This window comes from Schistocerca nitens, chromosome 1, assembly GCF_023898315.1.
Source record: "Schistocerca nitens isolate TAMUIC-IGC-003100 chromosome 1, iqSchNite1.1, whole genome shotgun sequence".
Classification (NCBI taxonomy): Eukaryota; Metazoa; Arthropoda; class Insecta; order Orthoptera; family Acrididae; genus Schistocerca; species Schistocerca nitens.
Window position 1 is genome coordinate 834,776,293 of NC_064614.1, and position 22,828 is coordinate 834,799,120.

Sequence of the window (22,828 nt, forward strand, 5' to 3'; positions counted from 1 at the left end):
AAAAAAAAGATCTGGGCATACCCCAGACAGCTGTATAAAAAATCCCTCCAAGACACCCACAGATGCACTCAAAATTAGAAAAAATATGAAGAAATCAAGATGTATGGCAGTTCTAATTATTGGCAGATGTGAATTTACATTAATGATTGTTGCACATTTCAGTAACTGCCATGTGTCATTGGTTCTGCTGGCTGCAGCAACATATGTATAAGGAAGCTAATGTTAATAAAATATGATTAATGAACAAAGATGATGTGACTTACCGAATGAAAGTGCTGGCAGGTCGACAGACACACAAACAAACACAAACATACACACAAAATTCAAGCTTTCGCAACAAACTGTTGCCTCATCAGGAAAGAGGGAAAGACGAAAGAATGTGGGTTTTAAGGGAGAGGATAAGGAGTCATTCCAATCCCGGGAGCGGGAAGACTTACCTTAGGGGGAAAAAAGGACGGGTGTACACTCGCGCACACACACATTGTGTGTGTGTGTGTGTATATATATATATATATATATATATATATATATATATATATATATATATATATATATATATATATAGAGGGAAACATTCCACGTGGGAAAAATATATCTAAAAACACAGATGATGTGACTCCAGCAGGGATACGATTTCCTCAAATCCTGCCCTGAAATGAGATCCATCCTTCATGAAATCCTCCCCACTCCACCAAGAGTGTCTTTCTGCCGTCCACCTAACCTTCGTAACCTCTTGGTTCATCCCTATGAAATCCCCAAACCACCTTCCCTACCCTCTGCCTCCTACCCTTGTAACTGCCCCGGTGTAAAACCTGTCCCATGCACCCTCCCACCACCACCTACTCCAGTCCTGTAACCTGGAAGGTGTACACGATCAAAGGCAGAGCCACGTGTGAAAGCACCCACGTGATTTACCAACTGACCTGCCTACACTGTGAAGCTTTCTATGTGGGAATGACGAGCAACAAACTGTCCATTCGCATGAATGGACACAGGCAGACAGTGTTTGTTGGTAATGAGGATCACCCTGTGGCTAAACATGCCTTGGTGCACGGCCAGCACATCTTGGCACAGTGTTACACCGTCCGGGTTATCTGGATACTTCCCACTAACACCAACCTGTCAGAACTCCGGAGATGGGAACTTGCCCTTCAGTATATCCTCTCTTTCCGTTACCCACCAGGCCTCAACCTCTGCTAATTTCAAGTTGCCGCCGCTCATACCTCACCTGTCATTCAACAACATCTTTGCCTTTACAAATGTATGCTTGTGTCTGTATATGTGCGGATGGATATGTGTGTGTGTGTGTGTGTGTGTGTGTGTGTGTGTGTGTGTGTGTGTGTGTGTGTGTGTGTGTGCGAGTGTATACCTGTCCTTTTTTCCCCTTAAGGTAAGTCTTCACGCTCCCGGGATTGGAATGACTCCTTACCCTCTCCCTTAAAACCTACATCCTTTCGTCTTTCCCTCTCCTTCCCTCTTTCCTGATGAAACAACTGTTGGTTGCGAAAGCTTGAATTTTGTGTGTGTGTTTGTGTTCGTTTGTGTGTCTATCAACATGCCAACACTTTTGTTTGGTAAGTTACATCATCTTTGTTTTTAGATGTATTTTTCCCACGTGGAATGTTTGCTATTGCGCAGCTAGCACTGATGCAGAGAGGACACGAATGTCCTTTGATGGCTTACTAAAGGAGCGAGAAACAGCGGAACACAAAAGATGTTGGAGCCTGATGCATTCCTCTCACAAGAGGATTACATTTCCACTGATGGTCTTTGCTATAGTTGTATCTTCAACAACTTTGGAGACACCATGACAAAGAGAAACATGAATTTGTTTCTGCTCATTTCACTTGCAGCAATTTAAGCTGTCCTCTTAGGTTCCTGGCTAACCGCATGCTCTGAGATCACCATGTGTAGGGAAATAACCAGATAAATATTTATTTTGTCCTCTGTCTTCTAATCTGACAGAAGTGTAAATAACATTAAATATTGCAGAATATACTTGTATTACAATTATAAGAAATAATCAGAATGTGTTAAAACACTAAGACAAAAAAAAGGAAAAAAAAGAAACAAAGGAAAAAAGTTAGCATATAGCGGAATGCGTACCCATTTTCTTCGACTCTGCAATCCACGTCTTTATCCAGTATGTTGCGTCAAAGACATGTGTTTTTTGTCTTTTGTATCAACCCTCATAATATTTCTTAAAGGTTTATATCATTGATGTGTAATTAAGGGACAATTAATTATAAGGAGTAAGTGTTTTTGATCAATGTTCAATGCACTGTTGCCTTATCACAGCATGCTAGTAGATGTTAAGGCTTTTGAAGCAGCATACTACGATGAATCATAAGTCAGTATGCCACCTCTGTAGTTATCAAAAGTGCAAGTACAGCAAAGACCATCAGCAGAAATATACTACTCCTTGTGAAAGGAATGCATCAGTCCCAAAATGTTTACCGTGGAATACTAGCAAACTGAATATGACAAAATGAAGAGCACTCACACTTGCCTGCCTTTTTTATGCCAGTGGGAATGTTTGTTTACTTGTGTTCCCTTGGGTGTAAACCATACTTTAATTACCTTTCTTAGATTCTTCTTCTTATTTGCTTTGTCTGTATGCTGTTTGTTAAGTGATCTTCCTTCCATATTTAGCTGGAATTTTTTACCTTTTTAGAGATCTTTTTTCTGTAATCAGTGGTCTCTTATAATCATTCTCTGGTCTCTTTTCTTTATCTGGCAACTGTTTTCTCTTTATTTACCAATCTTTGTAGTGTGTACCTGTTAATTTTCATTGTTTGTTAATAATTTATTCCATTATTAGATGATCTACATTCATTGTTGAACCATCTTCAATCTTTGCCTGGTAGCTGTTTCTCCTTGTTTGTTGACCATTTTCTGTCTTTTGACTATTGGTTTTCTCCACTTAGCAATTGATTTGCACTGTACATTTCAGTCCAGTTGTACATATCATTTAATTTCTTAGGTTTAGCACAATGATGATTGGATTTAGTACTTTCCTGATTCTTATAATTGCACTGGCAGCACTTGTACATTTTGTGAAATCTGTCGTATGTAATTACCAACTTAATGGACTTTCACTATCATAGTTCACTGGGACTTGCTCAGTTATCTTTGTTCATTCATTTAGAGAGAAAGCAAATTTACAATATTGGTGCATTGTGCCAGCACTTTTATATCCTTTGGTGCATAGTCCTACATCTCTCAGAAAACATCAGTGGAATATCATGAGATTTTGGGCAACATATTTTAGCTTCTTAATGTTATATTTGAAGAAAGAAAAAGATGAAATGAGAAAGAGAGAAAATAAGTTCTGAAATATTAGTTTCATATGTTAGCCTTATAATGTTTTCAAACAGAGGAAAGTAGAGGTTACAGTTTTAACATTATTACAGAAAGGATAGATTGCTACTTACCATAAAGGCGACATGTTGAGTTGCAGACAGGCACAACGAAAGTAGTGTTACACATTGAGCTTTTGACTAAAGCCTTCTTCCAAAAGGAAAACACACACATTCTGTCAGGAATGACTGAAAATAGCAATCATGTGTGGGTGATGTGTACCTGCTTGTGTGAATGTATAGGAGACTTTATCTGAAAGCTCAATATGTAACAGTAATTTCATTGTGCATGTTTGCAATCAACATGTCATATTCATGGTGAGTAGCAGTCTATCCTTCTCCTTGTAATGTTTTGTTAGTTTGCTGTGTGTTTGCATCTTTAGGGCCCACAGTGAAATTTGTTTTAAAGTATTGATACTTTCTGCCCATCATTTTATGAGTGTGCACTGCGTACATGCACTCATGTAATTCCTCTTACTGTGTCACCTGCTGTGTGGAATATATTAGCACATAGTTTTGATATAAAGTGAGTAGTCAGCATCTATTTATTGTAATTGTTATAGCTCCATAGGAATTATTTCTTGAAGCTCCCATTTTTTTTTAATATTTCAAATGTCTGCAAAATGTAGTAAAAATGGTTAATTTTCTTCTCTTCGTCTCTTGTTCAATGTGGAAGATTTCTCTATAATCTGTGTGTCATATGCTTGACAGCTTGAATATATGGCACATTTTCATTTTTAATTAAATCTCTTAATCTTTGTGGATAACTAGTATTGGAATAGTAACCAGGAAATATATAGATTCTAGTGATGAGTCATAGATATCTGTGTCATTTATATAGAATACACTGCATGAGAAATGATTCAGGTGACCAGAATAAAGACAGATGGTGGTACCATACCTGTATATCACTGACAGCGAGTCCAACAAGCAAGTTTGTCAGAATGACTGTGACGAGAAGCACGAAGCCGAAAAACAGCAGATGCGCAGTCCCTGCATACTGCAGTGGCTGGTCCGCATCATAAAAAATGTCCTCGAACTCCAGCTCTCCAGACATCATCACCACAGTCTTGAGTACACTGCGCAGCGCACCTCTGGATGCACAGAACGTCATTCTGTTGAGAAGTGCAGCTCAAGTGTACTTCTGTTACAATGATAATCATGACCAAAATTACAAGTACATTTGAGAGCAGAGCTGTAGGCCAGAAAGTATTGTTTGTTTGACATTGTGATGAATAGTAATTTATTAATAGTCATACTCAGCTCTTCATAAAGTAACCTAAAATTTTACAAGTATATCAACAATCCTGGTAGTTGCTACAAGTAGTTTGTGATGACAATGGGTAAAATACCCTTGTTTTGAGGGTTCTCTCATGTAATTAATTGAAATATCTTATGAGATGAACAATTGTATTCTGCATTTCCCTGAAGAAACAATACATAATGAAAGTAATGTTTTATGACTTAAATCAAATGGATGCTTATTGTCTGCAGATTAGGCTTGTTAAACAAAAACTAATCAGCTCCCTCTACATACCTTGACAGTATTTGTGATTTGCTGTGACAAGGACTACAAAAATGTGTAAGATGGCCAGATGGGTTGGATACTGACAACGACATTTGAAGCATTATTCCAGACTACCCCAAAGACTTGCAGTAGCATTCAAATACACAGACTTTGCAGACTAGTCAAGGTATGTGATTGCTCCCCTACATTTCCCATGGGATGGAGTTGCTATTTTATCTTTGTGGGTATCTATGTTAACATCTCAATTGGCAGTGTTAGTAATGTTGCAGTCATTAAGATGAGAGAAAAACAGCAAAATCTGGGGCCCTTTACTGTGATTTTGACGGACGATACACATCACCTCAACTGAAGGGTCCATTTTTGCACAATGAAAAATTCCAATCAGTATCACACAACCTTCCTCGATGTGCGTGCAGACTCGCCAAAAGGCTTGCTCAGGTTTGAAGTACTCTGTGTTATCCACATATATCTGCAACGTGTAACATGTTTCCTGTTGTCCATGGTCCTGAGCTGGTATCTCACAGCTCACTGACATCAAACAATTTTGTGGGCAAGAGCAAGAAATTCTGTTCCAAATAACCATATAACCATATGATATAATTCCTTCCCACGTATTCATTGGGAATGGGCCAGGAATGACCAGCGAAGACTTCCTGCTGCAATTCCTACCATGGAGGGAACAGTGTTTTACCCATGAGCCATGATAAACATTGTTTATATTTTAAAGAATCTTTCTGCTGCAATTCCTTACAAATTTTTTACAGACAGGGATGTTTTCCAATGCAGGTGGTCAATACCAGTGATAGTATGAAAATAGTGATAAGTTTAATTAGCAATCCTTCCCGTTGTTTCCAAAAAAACAACTCAAATTTGTGTTCTATGGTCATTCAAAGTGGCTTATATGTTAAACTGTTTACATTCTGTCATTACTGAAGGGGCTCAGTGCCTAAGACACTGGGCTGTAAAATGGGATTAATGAAGTTGAATTCAATGCCTAGTTACTTTCTCCTCGTTTTGTTTATACATTTCACTGTACATAGGGTGTTATTGGCATATGGGTCTTAACTGAGAAGAGCAGTTTTAAAATAACTTTTGAATCACTAACAAATACTACCTATTTTTATTGCTAGTCATTCAGTTTTGAGATTACTGAGAAACACCTTATGTTCGCCTGATGATAGTTATGTGTGTCACTGTGATCCCACCTTTTGGAATGATTCTCTTGAATAAATGCACTTCCAATCTACAATGCAAAACACAGGAAAGTTAGTTCTGCACTTCTGCCTCATTTATGATAAGCTTAGTGCCGACCTGCTTGTTTTCTTTCCCACCTTGTTAATTATTAAGGCAGCTCTGCGATATTGTGGGAAGTGGTTTCCTGTTAACTTCTTGTTACTGTGCAAAGAGGAATGACTGCCCAGAATTATGTCAATGCTTTTGGTGAACAAGTGCATTCCATGGTTCACAACGTTCACAAGATGTTCAAGAACAAGGAAAATGTCTTCTGAGATGGCAACGCCAAAAAGCACTCTAACTATTCTGTTTAGACAGGGTTTGATGAACGCACGTTTCAATCCCCCTCCTGTCCCAAACAGTTTCGCAGTATGCGGATTATCAAACATTTCTGATAGCTGTAGATTCCCTCCCTCATTACTGCTAATGAAACAAAGTACTGTACAAAATTGCTCTTGAACAATTGGTGACCTATTACCATTCATTCTGCGAAGAACTAGAGCTGTATGTATTGCAGGTTAAATAATCTCGTTCATTCATGTGTTATTTTGATGTCCATCTGTGCAATTAATATACAATGTAAGTTAATACAAAACTGTATATGTACTGTGTTTCAAATTGTGGCAACTAGATGCACTGAATATGGGAATAAGGAAATGAAATCAAAAGAAATATGCAAGTTTCAGTGGTTAATTAGTTCTAGTCATTGGATAAGGGCTGTTGTGTTATTACTCTGTGTCACAGGCTGTGGAGGCTCTTTGCTACAGAATGAGCTGCATTGAGCTGCTTTACTTAAGTCATCGCAAATAAATTGCAAGTCTCTTCCATCCTAATTTTCTCAAGTTATTTTGAATGTTGTCCAAGTATTTCCTGTGTGATGTCCAAGAGGTCATCCTCCAGTGGGAAATGTGGCTTTCATCTCATGGTGCTCTGTAAGTGTGCCATATTATTTGGTTTTAATTTTGGCTACTATACTCAGTTCATTAATAAGTTCATGGTTAAGTAATATTCTCCAGTCATTATTAATGTGTCTTCCATAAGATTTTACATTCAAGTAACTTTCTTTTTCTTTTTAAAGTCCAAGTTTCAGATCTATAGATTAATGATTTTTCTATGTGGACTTCTGAATTCCTAGAAAATAACTCCTTTTGAAAACTGTCATAAAATTCCATTTCAGTATTTACAGAGTTGTCCGAGGTTCGCATGGCACTGATACAATTAAATTCTTTGTTCCAGTGTGAGATTTTCACTCTGCAGCAGTGTGTGTGCTGATATGAAACTTCCTGGCATATTAAACCTGCGTGCCGGACCGAGACTCGAACTCGTGACCTTTGCCTTTCACGGGCAAATGCTCTACCAACTGAACTACCCAAGCATGACTTACGACCCATCCTCACAGCTTCAATTCTGCCAGTACCTCGTCTCCTACCTTCCAAACTTCACAGAAGCTCTTCTGCGAAGAACTTAGGAGATGAGGTACTGGCAGAATTGAAGCTGTGAGGATGGGTTGTGAGTCATGCTTGGGTAGCTCAGTCGTTAGAGCACTAGACTGCAAAAAAACAAAGGTTCTGAGTTCAAGTCTCGGTCCAGCACACAGTTTTAATCTGTGAGGAAGTTTCAAATTCTTTGTTTTTTGTAGAAGCTTTGTTATTTATTTGTCGTGCATTGTTATTTAATGAAAAGCGATGGAAGGTGAAGAGTTGTACCATTTATAGCATGTATTAATTGTGATGTAAGAACATTTAATTCATTTTTATGATCAGTGAGTACAGTAATATCACCACAAATGTGGGGATATTAATGTTGCTATTTAATTATTCCCTATTTTCTAATAAATTTAATTTTTCACTTATTTTGCTGGTCATAATACTGTAAATAATGAATCCGCCCTGTTGATTCCTGTTTTGATCTCTATAGGGTCTTTGGTGTCAACTTTTATTTTACATGTTGGGTTTAGAGTGCAGAAGTTTGTTAAATTTGACATTTCATAGTTATACCAAGATGCGTTATGTTTTTCCATAAAGTCACTGTTACTATTGTCAAATGTTGTTATTCAATTGATGAAAAGTATTATGTAGGGGAATGGAAATTAGTATGAGCTGGTGGAAAGTAATGGCCAATTAGTTTTTCTCAAATTTGCCCTTAGACAGTGAATACATGCAGTGCTTCGAATTAATCATAGACATCAACATGACTCCTCCATTTGCTAGAACTTAAATGATGTACTTGTTGAATCTGTTTCTGTTAGCTTGGGAAAGTTCAAAAGAATGCAGAATCTTCAGCTGTGATACATATTACATAAATTGAAGGTGGAGGGGACAGAAAGGAAATGAAAGTAAAGGGAAGGAACTAATGATATCAGCTGCATGGGGACTTTATGTGGAATCAGCAACGACGAGTGAAAATGTGTTCCGGACCATGACTTGAACCCAGGATCTGCTGCTTACTAGGCAGTTGGGTTAACTACTGTGCTACCTGGACACAGTGTTTATTGCAAATGCGTGGACTTTTTCAGCATGCTCCCCGGCTGACCCACACTCCCATCCAGCACCACCTATCTGCAGTACCCAGCCATGGCCTCTATGCTCACTAATTTTAGATTCGCACTAGAAGTCAAATGTAAATGTGCGTCTGCACTGCAGGTTGTGATTCGCTGCCCATCAAGATGAAGCAATTATATGAATGCAAGGTGTCTGTTCTTTCAGACGTCTGCACTATGCAGAATCTGCAGCTCTGATACATATTATGTAAACTGAATGTGGAGGAGGGAGAAAAGAAAGGAAAGGGAATGGAAGAAACTAATGATATTAGCTGCATTGGGACTTTATGCTGAATCAACAGTGACAAGTGAAAATGTTTGCTGGACTGGGACTCAAACCGAGGATAGTTGATGCATTTGCAATAAAAACTGTGTGCATGTGGCTAATTGATTAATGCAACTGCTTAGAAAGCAGGAGATCCTGGATGTGAGTCGCAGTCCATCACACATTTTCACTTGTCGCTGCTGATTCCGCATGAAGTCCCGATGCAGCTGATATCATTAGTTCCTTCCCTTTCCTTTCCTCCCCCCCCCCCCCCTCCAACTTATTTTTAGATAAATTTTTTGTTTTTAAAATTCAGTCTTAATCACACCACATATGTTACAAGAAATAGGTGACCGGTTTCGGTCATATCACATGACCAACATCAGACCCATGGCATCCTTTGAAGATGGTAGGTGGAGCACTCTTCTCAGCTGCTGTGATGTCAACCAGTTGACATTCCAGGATGGAATGTAACAATATGCAACATATAGCGGAGATGCTGAGTCGCAGATAGGCACAAACACACACAAGCTCAGGTCGCACACATGACTGTAGTCTCTGGCAACTGAAACCACACTGCACACAGCAGTTGTGTGTGTGTGTGTGTGTGTGTGTGTGTGTGTGTGTGTGTGTGTGCTTTGACAAATCCAATTTGGTTTTTCAAACAGTACTCTACTGCGTTAGCCGCTTACCTAGCTTGCATTAATCGCGAATCTCTCGCCCAGCGCAAAATCCCAAGCGACTGGAAAAAACTGCACGTGGTGACTCCAGTATTATAAGGAGTGCAAAAGAACGGACTCGCAAAATTACAGACGAATATCCCTAACATCGGTTTGCTGCAGAATCCTTGAATACATTCTCACTTTGAATATGATAAATTTTCTTGAGTTCGAGAATCTGATGTCCACGAATCAGCATGGATTTAGAAAGCATTGCTCGTGCGAAACTCAGCTTGCCCTTTCTTCACATGATATATGCGAACTATGGACAAAGGGCAGCAGGCAGATGCAATATTTCTAGATTTTCAGAAAGCATTTGACACGGTGTGCCATTGCAGGCTGTTTAAGAAGGTACAGCATTCGTAATAGGTTCACAGATATGTGAATGACTCAAAGACTTCTTAAGGAATAGAACCCAGTATGTTTTCCTCGGTGGCGAGTGTTCATCAGAGACAGGTTCAAAATGGTTCAAATGGCTCTGAGCACTATGGGATCAGAGACAGGGGTATCGTCAGGAGAGCCCCAGGGAAGTGTGGTTGTTTGCTGATGATACTGTGGTGTAAGGTAAGGTGTCGAAGCTGAGTGACTGTAGCAGGATCCAAGATGATTTAGATAAAATTTCTAGTTGGTGCGATGAATGATAGCTAGCTCTAAATGCAGAATAATGTAAGTTAACGCAGATGAGTAGGATGAACAAACCCATAATGTTCGGATTGGGCGTAACGTTACAAAGCGATATGAAATGCAGCGATCATGTGAGGTTTGTGGTTGGGGGGGGCAAATGGTCGACTTCGGTTTATTGGGGGAACTCTAGGAAAATGTGGTTCATCTGTAAAGGAAACTGCATATAGGATGCTAGTGTGACCTATCCTTGATTACTGCTTGAGTGTTTGGGGTCCGTACCAGGTCGGATTAAAGGAAGACATTGAAGCAATTCAGAGGCGGGCTGCTAGATTCATTACTGGTAGATTCGAACAACACGCAAGTGTTACGGAGATGCTTCAGGGAGTCAAATGGGAATCCCTGGAGGGAAGGCAAAACTGCTTCCAACATATATTTCGCGTAATGACCACAAAGGTAAGATACGAGAAATTACGGCTCATACGGAAGCACAAAGACAGTCTTTTTTCCCTCCCTGTATTTGCCAGTGGAACAGAAAAAGAAATAACTAGTGGTGGTACGCTATATTCTCCGCCAGGCGGCGTACGGTGGATTGCGGAGTATCTATGTAGATGTAGAACTCGTTCTCGATAGCAACAGAAAAGTTACAGCCGTAGCAGGAGAATGTAGATGACTTCTATAGCCGTCTAGACTGGCCTGCCACAACTGCAACATTTCCGTTTATGCCAAAAACCAGTTGCCCCACGGTATTCCCATTTTATCACTGGGCTGTGTCATTTTGTATGTGGCGCTGTAGCAGCGTGCCACGGCACTCTGGTGCGGGGATTTCAATGTTCGCTTGGACAGCAGACATGCCTTGATCAGCCAGAACATTATGACCACCGACTTACTATTGATATAAAACTCGTCTACGCGAGGTCAGCGTCACCTGGCGAAGAATCGGGTTTAGTGAGACAAACACACGGTGCCTGTAGTATGAGTGAACGTGCTGTCCGTGTTTAGAATGGGGAAGGCGCGCGATTTATCTGAGTTTGAACCGAGGGCCGATTGTGACGGCCGGTACGAGTGTTTCGGAAACTGTACGACTTGTCCGGTGTGTGGTGAGTGTCTTTAATACGTGGCGAAATAAAGGTGAAACCACTTCCAGACGTCATGGTGTTGGGCGGCCACCCCTCGTTACAGATGTTGGACGTTGTAGGCTGGGCAGGTTGGTAAACAGGACAGGAGGCGGCGAACTGTGGCGGAACTGACATCAGACTTTAATGATGAGCAGAGTACAAATGTGTCTGCACACACACAGTGCACCGAACACTCCTGACGGTGGGCCTCCATTGCCGACAACCCATGCAAGTGCCAATGTCAACATTACGACATCGGCAATTACAACTGAATGGGCACGCGACCCTCGGCACTGGACGTTGGCGTAGTGGCAGAGGGTGGCGGTGTCTAATAAAACATGATACCTTCTCCGTCATGCTGACGGGAGGGTGTGAATTCGTGATCTTCCAGGGGAACAGCTCCTTGACATCTGTACCGCGGGATGGAGACAAGCTGGTGGAGGCTCCCTTATGCTCTGAGGAACATTCACGTGGGCATCCATGGGCCCAGTGGAGTTCGTGCAAGCAACAATGGCGGCCAAGGAGTATCGTATACTGATTGCAGACCACGTACAACCCTTCATGACCACCATGTTCCCTTACGGCAGTGGCATTTTTCAACAAGATACGATGTGCTGCCCCCCCCCCCCCCCCCCCGACTCGCCAGATCTGAGCACGATGGAACACATCTGAGGTGTGATTGAACATGGCGCCAGAACTCATCGCCCCCCTTCCCGGAATTTACAGGAATTAGGTGACTTGTATGGACAGGTGTGTTGCCAGCTCCCTCCAACGATCTACTAAGGCCTCATTGCTTCCATGCCGTGATGCATCACCACTGTTATCCATGCCAACGGTGGACATACCGGCTATTGTGTAAGTCGTCACGATGCTGTGTCTCATCAGTGTATATCTGCAAACAAGCAAATAGTTAATTCTTTACGTTTTCGAAGTGATAATTAAAACTTTGTGTCTAACCGTGGTAATTGCGTGTTATACGATAATGTTGCTTCAGCGACTTCTGATTCGGCAGTCTCTTGGATTTGTTAACCCTCAAACATTGATTGGTAGTATACAGATGCAGAAATTTGCAGATAAATAGCTTTGTTAGTATGAAAGACACATTTCCGCGTTTTAAAATAGGTTTTGTCGGTTTTAGCCGTGTGAGCCAGTGTACATACCTTGTAAGTGGCACGTCACGAGTCGTCTTATTAAGTTGCGACTATTGATATAGATCCTGAAATTGGCTGGAAGCCTATAGATTTTCTCAACCGTTGAAAGACAGCAAATTCAAAAGAAACTCCGTGGCTGTAAACCGGCGTGACCGACTTACTTGAAAGGCGCGTGGTGGTGGAAGATGACGCCGAAGCTGAGGCTGAAGGCGACGAGCAGGCAGCAGTAGGCCATGAGGAACTTGGCGAAGTTGACGGCGACGGTGGTGAACATCTGGACGTAGAGGCCGAAGACGGGGAAGCGGCCGACGAGCAGCATGAGCTCGAGCCAGGTGAGGAAGATGCCGAGCGCGAGCACGTGCCGCTGCCACACGGGCTCCTCGCCGGCGCCGCCGAACCAGCAGAGGAAGGCGCTGGCGATGATGAGCCACTGCAGCCAGTTCTCCCAGGAGCGCAGGTAGCCGGCGCGCGAGTGCACCATCTGGAAGAGCTCCTTGGCTAGCAGCAGCGTGTTGAGCGCGAGCAGCAGGTAGCCGGCGGGCGCGTGCAGCCACAGCCAGGCGGACGGCCGCGGCGCGCCCGTCAGCACGAACACCGTGTACGCGAACACGAACACCGCGTGGAACAGCAGGCTCAGCAGGAAGAACTTGCGGATGCGCCGCCACTTGAGGCACAGGAACGCCTCGCACAGCGGGTGCTTCAGCAGGTGCCGCAGCCCCACCTGTGGCACACGTACATAAGTAATGCGACACATTTTTTCCCATCAAACCAGCTTGGTTTTATTCAGGATTCGAACACACACATTATTCCCCATTCCTTTGGTTGCAAATGCCTATTTTTCAACACAATCTCCGTTCAATGCGACGCTCTTGCGCCGCTTTACTGGGAGGGGCTGTATGTCCACATGGTACCACTCTACTGGTCGACAATTGAACCAACATCTTGCTTCATCAATAACCTCGACATCATTCACGCGCAGCTTCCAGCGGAGTGCATCCTTGATTGGACCAAACATGTTGAAGTCGTAAGGTGCGAGATCCGGGTTGTAGGGTGGATGAGGAAGCACAGTCCAATGTTTTGCGAGCACCTCTCGGGTGCGCAGACTTGTGTTGTCATATTGGAGGAAGAGGAGTTCGTTTGCATTTTTGTGTCGACAAACACGCTGAAGTCGTTTATTCAATTTCCTGGTGGTAGTCAGAGCTGTGTGCGGCCGGACCGGCACGCGGGAGTTCGGACAAGTTTGCGAGACCGTGTTGCGATAATGACAGTACCTCGCCCAACGATTGACCGTGCTTTTGTTTACTGCCAGCTCTCCGTAGACATTCTACAAGCGCCTATGAATATCTGCGACGCTCCGGTTTTCCTCCAAAGAAATTCAATGACAGCTCTCTGCTTGGAACGCACCTCCATTACAGATGCCTTTTTGAAGGCTACATGTAAGGCCGCCACGTATCGGAACTTCATGAAAATACAGGAGCTGAAGCGGGAGTATTCCACGATCTCCCACAACCCATTCTTCATTTTTCACCGAAAAGTGGCCGAGGAAAAAAGGGTTGCACTATTTAGTGGACGTCCCACGTACTTCATCGTTTGATTCGTGTTCGTGAATGGAACTGTGGTGCCTATTTACAAGTCCGCAGAGTTGCGCAGACTGCCTAAATTCGATGCCTCCCACCCTGTTTCTGCATGTTGCACGAAACTGAAGGGAAATCTGTTGGCTTGTTCGAGCAGCACACCAGCGGGCGATGAACAGCTTCAGGGCGCTGGCGATATTCCCACCCCTCGAGCCTTGGATAACAGATAGATATAGACCCTGCATAGCTCTATCTCTACCGTATTGATGTTCGAAAGCAGGAACTAAGGCACTCACATGACGGAGGGCAATAAGCCGAGTCTCTGTCACTGCGCACTGTGCCAAGTGGAGCTGACAGTTGAAGTTTCTCATTTAGAGCTGAAATCAGGCATTGATTTTACTACTGAATGACGTGTTGTACTAGTATTACAACTCGATTTTTCCGAAATTTCCAATGCTAATGCGATGGTTATCGTTTTTACAGTTACTTAGGTGATACGGTAACAAACACTTTGGGACATTGTATTGGCGGTTCTTTCTTTTTACAAGCGACAGAATTACAGTTCTTCAGTGAATTCCTGTATTTCTTGTACTGCGAGTCATTTAATTCACAGCGTCCACACACACACACACACACACACACACACACACACACACACAAGCTCGCGCGCGCGCCATGTCACAGAGCAATCTGGCTGCTGATGGCGCGGGCTGTGTGTAGGTCGCACTTTTGAGGACAGATAGCAGATCACAGTGATCAGTCGCTGGCTTCTCGGAATTCCCACGCAATCTGATGAATCGCATGCGATGTTTGAAAATATGGCTGCCTGCCTGCGACTCTTTTATCTAGATACTAATCGTAGTTACGTGGTTTTGTTTCATTTCGTGCTTTTGTTTACTGCCAGCTGTCCGTAGACATTCTACAAGCGCCTAGCGAAGTAAGAAATGTACGTTAGAATTTATAGTTATTGAGGAAGCACGAATCACTTTTAAAAGTGGCACTATTGCTGAAGTTCCGACTTACATTTAGAAGGAATACAAATATAAAAGTCCGCAGCTCGTGGTCGTGTGGTAGCAGTCTCGCTTCCCGCGCCCGGGTTCCCGGGTTCGATTCCCGGCGGGGTCAGGGATTTTCTCTGCCTCGTGATGGCTGGGTGTTGTGTGATGTCCTTAGGTTAGTTAGGTTTAAGTAGTTCTAAGTTCTAGGGGACTGATGACCATAGCTGTTAAGTCCCATAGTGCTCAGAGCCATTTGAACCATTTTTGAACAAATATAAAAACATTCACACTCTCCGATTTCGCAGTGACTAACATTTTGCAGTTTGTGCTGCAGAATTAAGTTTTCATAGGAAGCTCATGGCAATAGTCACCATAAACAGTGCTCCATCTGGTGACATCCATTTTTTTTATATGAAACAGTTACATGCTTTATTAAAGTTCGTAATTTCTGAACAGAAGGAAGTAATATTAATTGAACATTTTAATATAATGTTTAGAGCATACCTAGGTACAGCTGTTCCCTACATTTTAATATAATGTTTAGAGCATACCTAGGTACAGCTGTTCCCTGTCATTTCATGTAATCTTAACTCTCCTTCATACATGTAAACCAACAGTGCTCTTCACTTGACTGTTTTTTGTAGACACATACAGATTTCCGAGCATAGCGTTTTGAAACAAGTTAATAAATACAGCTCCATTTTTTAATTTACTTCATTGGGAGTATTAGTGGACAAAAGAGGTCAATTGCAATTCATTTTCCACAGCGGAACCTCACGAGAGTCGCGTTAGAAAAAATACTGGTTGCAGAGGTATACAAATTCTCCTTCCAGCCTGCGTGCCCGCCCCTATCCCCGCCGCAACCACTGAAGCAGCTGAACCTGCCGCAACGGAAACCCGAGAGTACATGTTCACTGAAGCACAGCGGTTAAAGCAGACCAACTTGGGTTTCCGCAACGTGGCAGGCTTCACGAGACCTGTCCAGTCTGCTGCATCTGATAGCACGTTGCGCTGTCGATCCGACGTGCCTAGCCAGGTGTATGTTTGCTTAGCTAGTTTCACTGCTGCTCGTTTATCATAACGGTGGGAGCAGCAAAATGAATGAACTAAACTTAAAGGCGATTGAGAAGAAATTAAGAGTTTGGAATATATACCAGTCATGAGACAGAGTTGACCCTAGATGTTTTTGCGCCCTAAAACAAAACCAAACCGAAACGAAACAGACTCCAAGACTAGAAGGAAACGTTTTCGCTTGTTTATGAGGCAGTTTCAAATAAATCGGCAGGTGTGGAACTTAGAGAATGTTACGACGTGTTTGCAAATTAGATCAGCAGTTCCTCACCCCATGTTTCGAGAAAGGACAAAGACTTATTGGCCGACAAGTGTGTGGAAATGTGTGCCAAGGACTTGAGGCACGTTAGCAGTGTATAGGCTTTCAAAATTTAGTGCGAACATTGGTTGAAGCAGGAAAAAAAATGGCTCAGTGGATATTAAAAACCGCCTACTATTTGTATGCAACGTAGCGCGCAGACAGCTTAGTATGAAAGAAAAGCTTCTTTTTGATTAAAATAATATGAAAAAAGAGCTTCGTGTTTGCTAAATTTTATTTGGGGAGTTCAGAATGAACTATTTTGGCCACTTAGAATGAATTCAGCGAACCTGCAATAGCTACACATCCTGGAAAAAGTAATTAATATTGGTATAACTGGGGTCATATTTGGTTGGTAGAAACACACTATGGTTGCAGAAACTAGACATCCAAAACCTTTCTTTAGTTGGCGTTGCAGTATAATAGACATCTTGGGGTTCTTAGGTGCAAAGGACAGCGAATTTCAAGGATGGTCGTGCTTACTATAGAAAACAATTATTACAGGTCATCTGATGATGGTTGGATTTGAGAACAGCCAACACTAGTCGAAAGAGGGTGAAATTGTAGAGAAACCCGTTCATATCGAAATAAACTATTAAGCCTAAAATACGCCGGAAAGGAAAAAAGGACAAATAAAATCCATCATTTTCTGGCCTACAATGCACAAAATGAATGTGCAGTATATTTGCGTCCCGTCTTGTGATACTGGAGAAAAAAATGACATCATTTAAGAACCTTACTCATAACTTTCCAATGAAAACATAAAGAATAAACCGCTACGTAGCGTAGCATAGCGGGAAGACGGACAGGAAAGCAGGATTCCTTTAGCCTGCTTGGCTTGGGAATGCCGGTGCGTTCTGCTGATAAGATGCGGTAGCTTGCACACCTGGCTAACAGGCAAGGACGGGCAGTTTAAAAGTGGAATATGTGCGCCTCTGACTGGATGCCGATTAAATTGTTTGGTAAATCCTTCGTGTACGGCGCGGTCGAAGCGAGCGACCGATTGCAGTCGTTATCGTTAGCGATCCGTCGCTCGTATGTGGAGAGCTAAAGCGGTCCCTAGACTGTCAATAATTTTGGGCAGTTGACTCTATAAACAGCGAAGTTATATTGCCCAGCCTTCATGTTTGATCTAGGAGGTGCAAATATGGTTGATTTCGACGTCAGCTGTTATTTGGCCCTTGGGCTGGCTTTATGAGATCATGTAGATGGATGGAGTGAGGCAAGGTGTACTAAGAGTGAAAGACTGACACGTTACAGTGTAATAAGTGACCTGTGTATGAACGACACAAATGATAATCGACACTTGCAGAGGATGGACGCTCAATCTGATGTGCTTTTGCGTATCAGCACAGTCGGTAAGCCTAAAGGTACGTTTACACCTTAGCGACTTTCTGTGTGCACCAGGCGCACGAAGAGACAAGGAGGCGCAATACACCCTGGCAAAGTCGCGCATGCCTCTGAGTTGTGCGTACGGGGGCGCGGAGGTCTTCCCGTACCAGACGGGGAGACACGTGCCTCTACTTGCTTGTTGAGCAAGGACATCCGCACGGCTAGTAGCCGCAAGGCGCACGGCTATAAACGCATCTTAATGGTGATCGAAACGTGCACAACTGTCACAGAAAGCTGAAAACATTTAATAAAGATAAGAGACGGTGTACAGACGTATTTAGTACTAGAAATGTTGTTGTATTTCAATAAGAAGGAATTTCTTGCCCTTGCAATAAGTTCATGCCATCGGAAGTACAAAAGTTTTGGCTCCAGCAACCTCTTGAGCTCCAGCTCTGTGTTTCATTGCACTTCCTATTATTAATGCCCGCATCTCGTGGTCGTGCGGTAGCGTTCTCGCTTCCCACGCCCGGGTTCCCGGGTTCGATTCCCGGCGGGGTCAGGGATTTTCTCTGCCTCGTGATGGCTGGGTGTTGTATGATGTCCTTAGGTTAGTTAGGTTTAAGTAGTTCTAAGTTCTAGGGGACTGATGACCATAGATGTTAAGTCCCATAGTGCTCAGAGCCTATTATTAATCTGCATTGAATTCAACTTCTTTGCTTATTGTAATTTACCAGCTTCCGGATGCATTTTTTATATTTAGACGACAACTGATGGTATTGGTTGCTATACTATGTTGATTTTACATACAGTAAGAGTGGCAATCCCCTAAAGACATACAATAAATCTAAGCTGGAATTGCGTTCCGCTGATTTTGAAGCCATTTCCAGAATTTGGCTTACACAACACAACGAATGGCGGAAAATAAAGTTTGACTTACGAGATTGGGTTGACGAAGACGAAAAATAATCGGCAGAGGCTATAGAGTACAACCATTTTGCGCAGTAAGAGTCTTATTTTAGCTGTTCCGTCAATATTTCGTATAACCTCCAGTTTCATCCAAAGACGATCAGTAATACTGCACAATACGAAATATTTCACAGTATTATTGACAGTCTAGAGTTCCGCTTAAAGCTGCGTTTACACGGTCTATACATTTGACAAAATGTGGCTTTCTGCATAGCTATCATGTGGTTGCAATACATGGAAATATTGTAGGATGGTCGGCCAATATTTTTGTTGAATCAGATAGTTGCAGGCAGTTGTCGACATATTGCTAAGGTTTTGTCGGTGTTCTCCACTAAGTGTGGAGAATATTTCGTATTGCCGGGCAATTTCTCTCTCTGTACGTGTTTGGAAATGCTTTTCCAAAATATCAACATGAACATTGGGTTGATAGTTTAAGCTGCTTAAATCATTTGCTTTTAAAAGATACATCCAGCATAAAATTTTAGCATTTTGTGATAGAAATGGTATGTATACAGCACCAGTTTACGAGGTAAAATTTCGGAAGCCGTTACTTAAAAAAAGAACGCATCGATAAAGCACGCCGCACGGGATTAGCCGAGTGGTCTGAGGCGCTGCAGTCATTGACTGTGCCGCTGGTCCCAGCGGAGGTTCGAGTCCTCCTTCGGGCATGGGTGTGTGTGTTTGTCCTTAAGATAATTTAGGTTAAGTAGTGTGTAAGCTTAGGGACTGATGACCTTAGCAGTTAAGTCCCATAAGATTTCACACACATTTGAACATTTGATAAAGCACGATTTCTCTTTTTCATGCTAACTTTTCTCCTCGTGGAATACAAGCGCAGGAAAACGTACTCACTCGCCCTAACTCGCTTTCGTCCATTTCGCGGCCATAGCGTGGCCCGTGTAAACACTTCTCGTCAGAGAATATATTGTCGCAAACATTGCCGGATAGCAGTGACCGACAATTGTGCCAAACATGTGGCTGGAATTCGAATGGGCGGCAATGCGGCCAGGCAACAGTGCTGGGTCCTCTCGTCATCAACGTGCATTTTTAATGGCTCGTTTAAAAGTACCTTTGTCCTCTAACGCATACCCTGTTTGTTTCGTTGTTTGCTCACCTATAGCGCTACTACTTCATATGCCATGTCGGATTCAATCGCTCTGAAGCGAAAGTGTCGAGTGTAGCTTACATATTGAAATCTGCATGCTAAGAAAATGACATTCTTAGGTGGAGTGACATATAAAAGGAATAGCAAAATCACACCATTATTAGTGCAACTTGATGTAGTTAAAAGTCGGGAAAAACGACGTCGGTGTATAAATGTGCTACCTTGAATCTGTTTCTGTTTGCAGTTCAAAAACTGTTAAAGTTGTAAGACTAAAATGTTAAATAAAGTTTTGTCTGAAATTGCCGAGTTATGATGCATAATGTCGTTTGTGGTAGGCATTACATCATGAGTGTTAAGAAGATCCTGGAAATGATAGATGAAGATCCGACAGGGAGTACCAGCCATATAAGTGCCACTGTAGAGGGTCCTCAATCAGTTGTATGCTGCCTGCAAAGGATATAGCAATTCCACCCTTTCCACCTGCAGAAAGTACGGGAGCTGACACCTGCAGACTGTCCTAAACGTCAGAATATCTGTCAGTGGTTACTCGAGCGCCATGATGCTAATCCACTGTTTTGTCGTCAGGTATTGTTTACGAATGAGAGCTTGTTTACCCGTGCGGGTATTGTGAACGCTCATAAAATGCACGTGTGGGCGTATGAAAATCCTCGCGTTACTACATTACGAGGAGATCAGCATCATTTTGCAGTGAACATTTGGTGTGATATACCGGACAGTCACTCGGACCGCATGTTGTTCCACTGTGTCTGACTGACAAGAGTATATAGACAGTTTTTGGAAAATGAATGCGGTGGTCTACTTCATGATGACCAACTCGCTACACGAATCAGCTTATGGTTTTCTCACGACGGTGCCCCTGCACACCTCAGTTGAAAGACAGGAGAGTATCTCAGTGTTGCTTGTCCCGATTGGTGGATAGGTTGTTGCGCAGGGCCAGTTGCTTGGCCCGCCAAATCTCCGGATCTTAACCCCCTTAGACTTCTACCTTTGGGGCCGTGTCAAGGAGCTCGTGTATGGTGTTGCAGCTGAGAATGTAGCACACTTACAGCAGCGAACTGTAAATGGCTGAGCACTGGGCAGAATGAGATGAAAGGAGCCAGCAACATTCCGAGAGCTGAAGTCGTCGAGCACGTCACTGTCTTTATCTAAATGGACATCAATGTTCGTGGGCAAATTTAAAGTACGTAGTTGTGTTAAATTTCGGGTCCATTCGTGTCGTTGCTGTCACAGAAAAATAAATTCTGTGTTGTGTATGTTGCACTTGTGATTCCTCCTCTGTTGCATTTCTCGGAAATAAATCAGTTTCCAGCAAAACTTTATTTAACTTTAAGTCTTATTTTGATACATACGTTACTCCCATGAAATGTGTACAGTTGCTTTTGAGTCACCAACGTGTAGTTTTGTGTTGTCTGTAGCTCACTTGTGATCCCTACTCTACTTCATACCTCGGAAATAAGCAATTTCTTTAACATTTTACTCTTATTTCTATGCACACATTACACACACGAAGAGTGTACAGTTTGAATCACCCTATTTAATATAAATCGAGCGTGTTGTTGTTTCTCTTTTGATATACTGGCTGATTTGGTATATTTCTAACGTGTAGAATTCTCAGGCGTCTTATATATATATAGCATGCCTGAAGATAAAATTGTGTAATCGATCTCGTGCATTAAATATTTCTAAAAAAACAGCTGAATGAATTATCAAAGACCAGTATATAAATAATTTATGTCTTTATGCTACGTCCCACACCCTCTTAGAATTTGTTGAAGGGTAAAACAGTGATTTCACCGGGGCTGTAAATTTTTCCTAGACATTAAAAATTTATTGACGTTGTCGACCGGATTCTTTCGTCTTGTAAGCATTATCAATTGATAACTGCCATATGCATTCTGCCTCGATCCCATTTTCATTTCGATATATATATATATATATATATTATTATTATTGGTGTTTTGCCCTTAAAGAGCGCATTTGGACTAAACTACATGGCCAGTTCCTTTTGCTGCCTTCCTTGCTGCCCAAACTTCCCTCATTCGCTCGCTGTGTTTCTGTTTCCGGTCCTCTGTCCATGCTTCTTGTCGGCTTTGTGTCTTCGGCTTCATCTTGATTGCCTTTTTGGTTGCCCATATTTCTTTCATCTTCTGGCTGTGATCTTGCTTGCGTTCTTCGGTCCATTTTATGCCTGTTCGTTTGTCGCACTGTATCTCATGTAGTTTACTTTTCTTAATGATGTTTCTGAACTTTATTCTGTCGTTTATTGTGTCTGCTGTTATGTTGAGCTGGTTCAGGTCGTTTTCTACCTCTGCCACCCATTTGTTGTTTCTAGTGGTTACCCAGTCAAAGATCTGTTTGGTCAGCCTGTGTGATGGCATTCTGTATAGGTGTCCATAGAATTGTAGTCTGCGTTTTCTAATCTTTTCTGTGATTGTCTCCGTATGTTTGTACAGTTCCTTTGTAGGTTTCTTGATCCATATTCCATTGTTGTTAGTTGCGCCAAATATTTTCCTAAGTATTTTCCGTTCTACTTTTTCTAATTGTCTGATACGTGTATGCCCTAGGATTAGTGTGGTCTCTGCTGCATATAGTGCCTCGGGGAGCACCACCGTGTCGTAATGGCGTAATTTGGCTTTTTGTGAGATAGACTTCTTGTTGTAATGATTCCACCTTGTCCAGTTTAGTCTTTCTTTCTTCGTTTGAGTCTCTGTTATGTCCACTCATTTGTAGTGTTTCACCGAGGTATTTGAAGTTTGCCGTTTTGTAAATCGTGCCATACTTTGTGTTCAGAGATGAGAGTTTCTTTGTGCTCATAAACTGTGTCTTTTCGTAAGAGATCTGTAGTCCAGTTTTGGCAGCGATTTCGTGCAGTTTTTCAATAGCGTCTTTTGTTTCCTTTATACCTTTCGTGACAATCGCCAAATCGTCTG

The 22,828-nt window shown here is 42.3% G+C and overlaps 1 protein-coding gene across 1 annotated transcript in view; it reads right to left on the reverse strand.

Annotated features, from left to right (window-relative positions):
- Positions 1-22,828, reverse strand: part of LOC126208066 (transient receptor potential channel pyrexia-like) — a 182,120-nt gene that overhangs the window by 12,693 nt on the left and 146,599 nt on the right. Inside the window, exons 8-9 of the mRNA XM_049938885.1 lie at positions 12,695-13,254; positions 4,261-4,453 (exon numbers count right to left, since the gene is read on the reverse strand). Coding sequence (XP_049794842.1) covers positions 4,261-4,453; positions 12,695-13,254 — 753 coding nt within the window. The remainder of the gene's footprint in view (positions 1-4,260; positions 4,454-12,694; positions 13,255-22,828) is intronic.